This window comes from Takifugu rubripes, chromosome 13 (assembly GCF_901000725.2).
Source record: "Takifugu rubripes chromosome 13, fTakRub1.2, whole genome shotgun sequence".
NCBI lineage: Eukaryota > Metazoa > Chordata > Actinopteri > Tetraodontiformes > Tetraodontidae > Takifugu > Takifugu rubripes.
In genome coordinates, this window is record NC_042297.1 from 11,858,215 (window position 1) to 11,868,356 (window position 10,142).

Below are 10,142 nucleotides of genomic sequence, written 5' to 3' on the forward strand. Positions count from 1 at the left end.
GATTCACCTGCTGGTCACTCTTAGTCACTCACCAGCTAAATTTCTCCTGAGGCCAGTGATGGAAATTGTTTACAGCAAGTGCAAACAATTACGCATTCTAATACGATCCATTTAACCCTGCAGGGATTTTTTTTTTAACTCACCTTCTGACAGGGGCCTGCAAGATAAACACTGCTGTGCAGAGCTAGAAAATGTTTTTGGTTTATCGGGTCAAATCAGAATCACCCACATCTGTGTTGGGGGGGGCATGTAAAACATGTCCAGCTGCAATTTAAACTCACACATAACCACTATTGTTTACTCTGCAGTACAAAATGAAATATAAAATATAATATATGAGTTTAAGGGAAATAAAACACTAAACACTTCCAGCTCTCAGAAAAATTTGTTCAAAGCCAAAATGATCAGCTGCAGATGAAGTAAATTGGTGTGTTTGAGATGTTGTACTACTATATTACACCAAATAACTATAAAACATCTAATATGGGGTTAAAGTCTAAGAAAGTGAAAATTATATTACCGTTACACTTAATAAATCTTTCCATGTTTATGTCTACATCCTGTAACTCGCACACTTTAGAGAGCGGGTCTTCACCCCTTCTGATCCCTTTGGCAAATGACCTCGTTCAGGTTCCCACCAGTGGCTTCATTTCATGACGTCCACACGGTGATGTTGGGCCTGGGTCCGATCTGCCGAGCTCTCCAATCGCTCGGGTCGCAGAGCACTGCGAGTCTTTTCAACCCCACGACCCCGGCGGCCTCCGTGAATCCTCTTGAGAGGCGGGGAGTGGAATCCCCTGACCACAGACAGAGTGTGTCATACGCTGACGGAAACATGGCGGCAGGACGCCGAGCGACGTTTGATGCGTGAGCGCCGAGGTCTGGACTCGGAGTGACAGCTGCAGAGAGGACCCAGGAGCAGCCACAGGTAGAGGATGACACAAGCCCAGCAGGATGACATCTTCACCCAGAAGGTAGACCAGCTGCCGTGGGTGAAGGTGGTCTCCAACACGGCTGATTCGTAACTGCAGCAATCATTCATTGGATTTTTTGGTTTGAACTCAACAGCATCTTAACTTTAGTATGTATGGAAGCAAGAGGGTGTGGTTAACTAACCTGAACCAGTTAGTGAGCGTCATCATGACGTACAACGAAGCCAAGAAGAAGACAAAGTGGAAGAAGAAGTAGCTGTACGCCACCCTCTGGGTCTCGTTATGAATCACCTTCTGACAGCCTTTGTTGTCGTCGTCCATCACAAACTCCTCCTCAACTGAGAAGGATACATTTAGAAAATCAGAACTCTTGTAATTATTCGGACGTCTTGAAGGAGGTCAGTGTGGCAGCAGCAGCTCGTACAAACCTTCCTCTTCCTCGGGGCAGCAGAAGCAGCAGGTGGCTTTCTGGAACTCATAGCGGTAAACTTTGATCATCCAGAAGGGGCCAAACACCTCTGCCAGGTAGGACGCTTCATTGCTGCAGGGATACAGAAAAAGCTGGTGGTTTGTTTTTTAACCTCGAACTGTCAGGAAAGTCAGCGATGACATCATGGGCTCACCAGGCAAACAGGACGCAACAGTACATGATGGCGGCTCCGATGATGGCCACGGCGTTGCCCTCGTTCTGGATGCCGTCCTGACCCACGCTGGGGTAACAGACGGTCATGTTCATGCCCTGATACACCACTGAGACAGAAAACCACAACATGTTCACCATCACCGGAGGAAGGAACTGGCGACAAGAAAACGGACTTTCTTAAACAAGTCTTTAAGATATTTAAATGTGTGACAGATGACCTTTAGTAGTCAGCACCACAAGGGGTTTTGTTCCCCATCATTTCATTTCCTCTGAAACTCATTTCTTTAGTGATTACTGACGACATGAGCTCAGAGAAAACATTGGCTAAATACAGCCTGCTGTTTCTCCCTCTCTCTCACACACACACACACACAAACACACATACAGTAATTGTTATGCCTTTGACTTTTGACAGTGTGTGTGTGTGTGTGTGTGTGTGTGTGCGCGTCTGTGTGTGTGTGCGCGTCTGTGTGTGAGTGTGTGTGTGTTTGCATGATAGTGAGGTCACAGAACAGACTGAGCCTTCCAGGGACAGACTTTGGAGACCAGGACCTTTTGAAATAGTAATGAGGATGGATCTATTTGTCTTACACACACGCACACGAACACACACGTGGGCTGGCGTGTGTGTGGCGCGCGCAAGCCTGGACGTGTTAAAGTGACAAGTGCTGAACCCTTGAATTAAAGCATCTGAGAAAGGAACCAGTAGGTGGAAATTTAATATTACAGAGCGGACTGTTCATGTGTGTGTTTGTTGTGTGACACCGAGCACTTCACTGTCGTTGAAAAGGTGTTTTTATAACAGACCCTGAGCGCATATTTCCTCAACAAGTTGCTACAAAGTTCTGCACTGCCCTTAGGACACACAGACACACACACACACACACACACACACACACACACACGCACACACACACACACACACACACACAGTGCACACTCATACTGTACATTCACACAGACATACTCAGTTTCTATGAAACACTGTCCATCAATGACAAGGTAGCAGAATAAAGTACCAAAACAAAAGCAGAACACAAACAGAAAACCAATTCATCTTGTATACAAAATTACAGAAAAGTGATTCAAAGTGACTTTGAAAGGAAGCAGAACTTTACATGTGGTCCTAAATTTAAAAATAAAACTATTACACTACAGATGTAATCTATAGTATAATAGTGGATTACCCCGCCCAGCAAAACCAGTTCTGTGGTCACATGTCTTGATCAGATGATGGAAAATACTCCAGCAGACAGTCTAACATATATGATAAATATGTGCTTTTTTGCATCAAATTTTTTTTGGCTGTTTTTAAGGTTATTAAAGCAGATGACTCTAAGAAAAACAGCCAATGACCTCTGTCCTATGCGTGACTATATTCCTTGCCCCTCTGACCATCAATGCATCCAAGAGGAATGTCAGATGAATGTCTTGACTCACAGGACAGCAGACAGCATGTCCGAACACCTCGCATCACCGGCGGTGAGTCTGTATCTGCGTCAAGATGTAAACCCTTGATCACACCTCTGAACTCAGAGGTGAGGAGGCCCTGTGTCTCACCTTGGCCATTATGAGGCAATTAAAGCGAAATCATGAAAGTTTTGTCCCTCTCTTCTTCTCTGATGTACTCTGATGTGAGTAAGCAAATGCAGGTCAGATGTTATCATGACCAGATAGAAAGTGACTGTGATCAATCCTCCCTCTGGAGACATGCAAGTAAAACTGGGAGCAAACCAGTAAGATACGCAGGTAAACCTGCTGTCTCAGTGTGTGTTTGTGTGTGTGTGAAGAGTTGGCATACCTTTCTCTGGTGGGCGGCTGGACAGCGCAGAGAAGGTCAGGTACATGACATAACAGCTGATAATGGATGCCTGAAGGAGGCCTGAACGAGGCTGCTCTGTAGACACACACACACACACACACACACACACACACACACACACACACACACACACACGCACGCACACACACACACACACACACACACACACACATTATGATTAAGAATAGAAAAGCTGCAGCATGTGTGGCAGATAAGAGTGCTGGAAAATAACATTGAATTATTGATTTTAAACATAAAACTAAGATGTTTTTTGTCAACTGACATTTAAAAATCCTGCAGCACAACATGCCAAAACTTCACTCTGTGCTGGAGAATACCTGGATAAATACATCTACTACTGTGCGGTTCTGTATGTTTTTGGTCATAAAAAGCAGGCATGTGCGGGCAAATCCGGCCTGGTTTTAACATTTGCTTTTTAAAGGAACATAATATTAGCTCACATCTAATCATTATCAGAGGCAGTGCTGTTTGAGGGGGGGGGGGAGTGTTTGCAGAGGTGGACTAAGTGTTATTTCACTGCTGAACATCGATGACAGATGTGCAAACGTGTTTCATCAACTTACTCTGCTTCACGCACGGTGTGACAGCAATGAAGGACATGAGGCCGCAGAGCCCCAGGTTGATCCACAGCAGGGCCTTGTTAAAGTGGCAGGCGATGGGGTGTGTGTAGTACTTGTACATGAAGGTGAAGGCCATGGTGGCGATAGTGTAGAAGAAGAGGGTGGCGCACATCACAGCCAGATACCAGCGCTTGTTTTCTGCCGCTCCAGTTAACCTGAAGGACATCAGGCAAAAACATCTTGATTTACAAGTCCTCTGCCTCTCGTGCTTTTACTTTGAAAATCTGTTTGAAAAACTGTGTGCAGACAGGATGAATCAAATTCACTCCTGATTCTCCTGACGTCCTGCAGCTGTACGAAGACTTAATGGCAGACGACTGCTCCGCAGGTTCCTCTTTGCCTCTTCCTTTAACAGAAGGTTGCAGTGGACAGGTCTGTGTGTCCAAACACCGTTCCAAAGGTAGATGATGTTCTAACGTAGCTCAAACACAGTGGCAGTAGCAAAGATGTCATATGATCTTTTATCCTCGAATCAGTTGCGCTGTTTTTGACTGTCTCTCCTTGACACTGGCGTTATGAGTAATGTCCTGGAACTGAAAACTTGCAGGGACATTCTTGTGCATGTTGCAGCAAACCAGTTGGATTACCGCGCACGTGATGACTTTGTAGTGGCGCCGTACCCACGCAAAGGAGACGCAGACAGATTACTCCCTTCAATCCTTTAATATTTCTTCACTGTAGAGGATTTTTTTTTTAGATCTGTAAAACATCCCGGGTGAATGGATCCTCTTTAGACCACTTCAGACTGATGGTGCAACAGCAAACAGCTGGATGCAGTAAATAATATCTGGGTTGTGCCGGCTGGTAGAGGAGCGGTCTGGTGGGGCCACGATGGAAAAATGTAGACAGGGAACATTGACCAGTAGGCAACTGATGAAGACCAACTAAAGGAAGTGGCTGTAATTGTGTCATCTATTGATCAGCTGGGAGCTGTGGACGTCACAAACAAAATGAGAAAGAGCGAATGAGGCACAGTTCTGGTGGTTGTTTGTGATTTACGCAACCTGACAGATGAAGACGAACGCATCCCGAACGCTCTTTTTCCAGACAATATTTAACATCTGATGGGATCAGTGTGATGCAAGGATGCAGCACAACATCCTCCAGCCACAGCCTGTTAATAATTCTCAGGAGTAAAAACAGAGAAAGATCCTTTTTGTTGTCCGGGCCACAAAGTTCTGGACTGGCCGAACTTTGTATATAAAAATATATAACAATCTAATTAAGTACAGTACAAAGTTCCAGCCTGTTGTTATTTGCAACAATGTGATGAAATCACTCAGATGACGAGGCCAGAAATGTGAGGACAAAGAAACCTCGTGCCCATGTGTGACTCTAAAAACGTCACCCCAAAGTTATCTGCTGCTGCTGGTTTCAGTTTTCCCACCAGATGTGGTGATCAGCTGCAAGGATTTATTCCCACTGAGCCAAAAAAAGAGCGGTGAAGAGGTCAGAAGCTGGTCGCTGAGGTCAGGGACGTGTGTGTGGACACAGGTGACAGAAGAAGTTAGTCCTAAAGGTTTTTGTGTCATGGTTTGTCATGATTGAACATAATATGGAGTATAATCATTTTTGCTTGCTCACTCACCAGTTCTTGTTCCAGGTGTGTGCAAAAGCAGTGATGAGGATGAGCTGGATTAGGATGAAGGCAAATCCTCCCACTACACCAACATAATGCCAGGCTGAGACAAAGAAGAAAAACAGTGAAATGATTTGTATTGGTGGGCTGAGGCAGGTTGTAAATCACAAAGAAGTCTGATATCAGGGTTGTATTGGGAGCCAGATTAATGCTCCAAAAAAAAAAAAAAAACAGAAGAGATTTATGGTGCAATAATTCACAGCTGCGAGGCAACGCGATAGATTTCAGGACTCGTCTGCCCCCTAGCGGACTATAGGTCGAACTGTTGCTAAGTATGTGCGTAATTCCATCCATCCATCCATCCATCCATCCATCCATCCATCCATCCATCCATCCATCCATCCATCCATCCATCCATCCATCCATCCATCCATCCATCCATCCAGTTTATCACATTAAAATCAAATAAGAGCACACAAACTCACAGGGTGCAGTTTCTCACCGTGGAGGAAGGACTCTGTTGGGATGAAGAAGGCAGCAGTGCACATTCCAAGCAGGGTGATTAACTTTAGAAACCAGAAGCTGTCGAGATATTTCCAAAGAACTTAATTCAAACTGAAGTTTTACATGCATCAGTGTTAAACTAAAAAAAAAACCCAACAGATAAAGATTATATCACTCTTTTAAATCATTAAAATGATTAAGCCATAACACTGGTGTTGGAGCAAAACTGCTATCAGTTTCTGCATCACTGTATGAATCTGGATCGTCAAGGTTCCAACAGGCCTCTGGGTCATGATTCTGATTGTAGCAGTTGATGGACTCAGTGAGTGGATTTATTCCAGAGAAAAATCTAGTCCAGCCTGTCAGATCCTAATCTGAGCAATGTCAGGCTCTAATCTACAGCGGCGCAATGGAAAGTGTGACAGGTGAGGGGCTTTAAATAGACCAGCAGCTCAAGTGAGAGACAGCACAGGAGAAAACAGACGGCTAATTTAAGATGTTCTGGGAATGAGACAGCGGATTGTTGTTGTTGCTGCTGTTGAAGATGATGATGAGGAGGAGAATGTTGCATCCTTGTGATTCCACAAATGTGTCAAAGTCATATTTAAGAGTGAGATGTAGTGAATAAACATACAAAAATACAGGAATTGCAGTCGGGTAGATGGAGGGATGGAACTGACCCGTTGTGGATGAGCGCTCTAAAGTCCTGACTGGACTTCACATCTATGAGGAAGATCGCCAGCATCAGGTAGAAACAGGAAGTGCCAAAACACACTCGGTAAACTGCTGAGTATCCAACAAGCATCTCACAGTGACCACCGCCATGCGCCTGGTCACACACCACGTTAAAGAAAGGCACCTGGAAAAAATATGCAGACACACACAATAAAAATATCTGCACCATCCTTTAAGATTATAGTCTGTCTTTTTCGGAGATTAGGGGAATTTAGGTGTTTTGGTTCAGTGCTCACGTTCTCCCTGACGAGCTCAGAGACGGTGCGTGAGAGCATTAGGCAGGAAACAGCACAGCTCATGATGTGGAACAGGGTGTACATCACCCGCGTACTGGTGGACGATTTGACCGGCGGGCAGAAGGCACAGCAGAGCGAGCACGGCGCTGGTCCACAACAACAGCATATCTGAGGAGAGGAGAGGAGAGGAGAGGGGGAAGGACAAGGCCGCACGGCCACCATTCCAGGTAAACCAGTGAAAATGTGCACAAAGCATCCACATAAAAGCAGATAAAGCAGCAATGAGCAACCTCTGTGAACAGGAAACACACATCAATTTGTGTTTATGTGCACACGCAAGGATGAAACTGCTGCAAATGTACCTTTAAAACGGTGCATGAGACTCATAACTGTGCCTGCATGCAGACATAGACGTCACCTTATGAAGCTCCATATATATGAAACTGTCCCAGCATGTATCAGACTTTAAATACACAAAAATGACTGATGATGCTCAGGTACCATGATAACATATTCTGTGAACATAACCGAGACCATATTCAACGAGACCATATTCATGTTCCATTTCCTAAGTCATTCAGTTCATTACACACGTGCAGTTGTCCAGTTCCAGGTGCTCTTTATTCCCATCAGGACATGGTCCTGTCATGTACAATCACCAGGATATACGTTATATTGTGGCCACCTTTCCTTTAAGGAAGGGGGACATTCAGGCTATAGGTATTTTAAGGTGAAGCAATCATCAAAAGGTGAAGCCTCATTACATCCACACATACTGCATATGTGAGGTAGAAGCGGTCGACAGCACCGACCGGTATTATCAGGAACCTTTCTGGAACTGTGTCTATGAGAAACATTTTTGCTTTGTAGTTGTTGAGTCAGGTTGAATCGGTGAGACTGTATCCATGGGAAAAAGGTTCAATTCAAGAGTTGGTGAGGCATAAATTAAACAAACATTTCTTTTATATTTACATGTCTGATACTGTTATGTGTAAAATACAGACAAAATTAACAATTGCACCAAATTCCGTCACATTCAAATGTCCTTTGGGCTTTTTGCCTGCTGACTAGTTTGGACTTTATATCTAAGCTGTCTGAAGACATTCAAAGGTCATTTTGTCCAACAATTTTTGGCATTTTCTGACTGACAAATCAGAGCTGCACAGGGCGATGGTTAAGATGCAGTCGAGCTGTCTGTTGCCTCAGCAAACTCTGGAGTCAGCAAAGTCTAGAGTTTCCGCTGCATCCTCACAGTCATGAAAAGCCTTCAGTCCAGCAAACGGGCCTATTTTTCTGCTCTATGTTAAGTGATGCTTTCAGTTTCAGTGGGATTGCAACAGAAATAACAATATTCTGGAGACAGGTTGCTGCAGGTACAGCAGATCTGTTCATGCTGTCTACCTCATGTGCAGCAGCAGGACACAATATAATCTGACGGATGATGCAGAGATTATGCACCATCATCTCATTTAGTGAACAAATGGATAAAAATAGAACTTCAATCACGAACAGTAGCTCAAAAAAAGGACAGCACAAATGCCTGCTTATGGTGGTCAAACCCGATGACTCAAACTGAGGTTGCTCATATTATCGTTCAGTCATGTTAGCAACTCTGTGATTCAACATAAACCCTGCAAACTAAAACTAGCAGCTTGTCCACAAACACAAGAAAGTATCCAGCAAATAACTTCAATTCAAGGCTGAGGCAGAACATAAACATCCAGCACTCATTTAAGAGAGTTCATTATCAGAATGTTTTACATTTTTGCTTTTTAAATAAAAGGCTGAGGGTCTTATTCACTTCCTGCAACACATCAGCAGGAGGCAACAGAGGTGCTTTGACCTCTCTGTCTCTCATTACATTGATCATCACCCAGAGGTGGGAAATAAAGCAGCAGGGCTTTATCTGAACGCAACACTGATATACTGATAAGGTCAAATGGAACTTTCACCATGCTGGGAAGTATTGTTGTTTTCTTTTGCTTCAAGATGTTGCAGGAATGACACCAGCGGATGTATTCACTCTGTTTTGCACGATACATTTGACTAAATACTGAATTTATTTTGCATACAGTGATAAAAATCTTAAATATTTGACCAAATATTTCACAGGATTATTATAATTTTCAGTCAGGGAGAAAACAGTGATTTTCACAGTCCTGCAGCAGCAAAGTGATGTGAAATATTTCCTCCTGTTCGACTGAGATGTGGTAATAATTGACAGTAATGGGTTTATTGCAAATTCCAATGTGTCTTCGATCAAGAAATAACCCCCAAAAACAAACCAAAAAATCTTTTTCCGTATCAGATCTGATGTAAAAGGGCCGCCGTTACGAGCACCTCTCACCTGATAGGCCACCATGTTGAGGAAGTAGTTGTACATGCCACTGCGGTTCATCCCCTGAGTGGCCGACATCGTGCCTCTAACCTGCTTCTCCTCGGCTACCACCACTCTACATTTGGCCATAAACTTCCAGCACAAACAGGTTTGGCCAAAGATGGAAAATTCACATCTTCAAAATGGCCTCGACCAAACTTCCACCAACTGCTCTGCTCAGAAAAATGGGTAGGAAGAAAAAGTAAGAGCTTAAAGTCCTGCAGGTTATCCCTTCCGTGTCCTCCTTATGCTGGATTAACAATGAATTTAGTCCGGAGGAGTTGGCTGCAGCCAAGGCCCTCGGCATGAGAACCGTTTCGGCTGCTTTCAGTCCACCCTCACTGGGGAACAGGTTGTTTTGTTGCCCACATCCTGCGTGCTTTGGCTCTGTGACTCTGGTGGGTGCTGCCAGAAAAGAGGGAGAGGTGGTGGTGAATGCCCAGCGTCCTCCCCCACCCTCCTCCTGTCCTACCCTCTCAGATTAGGCAGAGAGTCGGCGAGGGGAGGAGGGAGGGGTGAGAAGAAGGAGGTCGACAGGGACCATGTGTCAGTCCCATCTGTCCTTACTTTCCCTTCCCCCAGCTGGTGCAAATACTACAGTGGGATTGGGCATAGCAAACTGTAATCCAGATTTGGAAAATTAAACAGTTACTCTGTGTGCGTGATTTATAGA

The 10,142-nt window shown here is 44.4% G+C and overlaps 1 protein-coding gene across 1 annotated transcript; it reads right to left on the reverse strand.

The window, feature by feature from the left end:
- Nucleotides 1-7: 7 nt before the first annotated feature.
- serinc4 (serine incorporator 4) lies at nt 8-9,880 on the reverse strand. The gene is made up of 11 exons (XM_029846215.1): nt 9,440-9,880; nt 7,093-7,260; nt 6,802-6,980; nt 6,120-6,199; nt 5,627-5,720; nt 3,982-4,193; nt 3,377-3,472; nt 1,556-1,682; nt 1,361-1,473; nt 1,117-1,270; nt 8-1,025 (listed from the first exon to the last, which is right to left on the reverse strand). The coding sequence occupies exons 1-11, from the start codon at nt 9,557-9,559 to the stop codon at nt 818-820; spliced, it is 1,551 nt and encodes a 516-aa protein (XP_029702075.1). The 5' UTR covers nt 9,560-9,880; the 3' UTR covers nt 8-817.
- Between the last annotated feature and the right edge of the window lie 262 nt (nt 9,881-10,142).

Bases quoted from the DNA above. Each gene is read 5' to 3' on its own strand.
- serinc4 (XM_029846215.1), bottom strand. From the start codon at position 9,559: ATGGCCAAATGTAGAGTGGTGGTAGCCGAGGAGAAGCAGGTTAGAGGC. The intron at 5,721-6,119 runs GTGAGAAACTGC...TCTTTGTCTCAG, and splicing joins AACAGAGTCCTTCCTCCACG to CCTGGCATTATGTTGGTGTA. The intron at 1,474-1,555 runs GTGAGCCCATGA...GTATCCCTGCAG, and splicing joins TGTTGCGTCCTGTTTGCCTG to CAATGAAGCGTCCTACCTGG.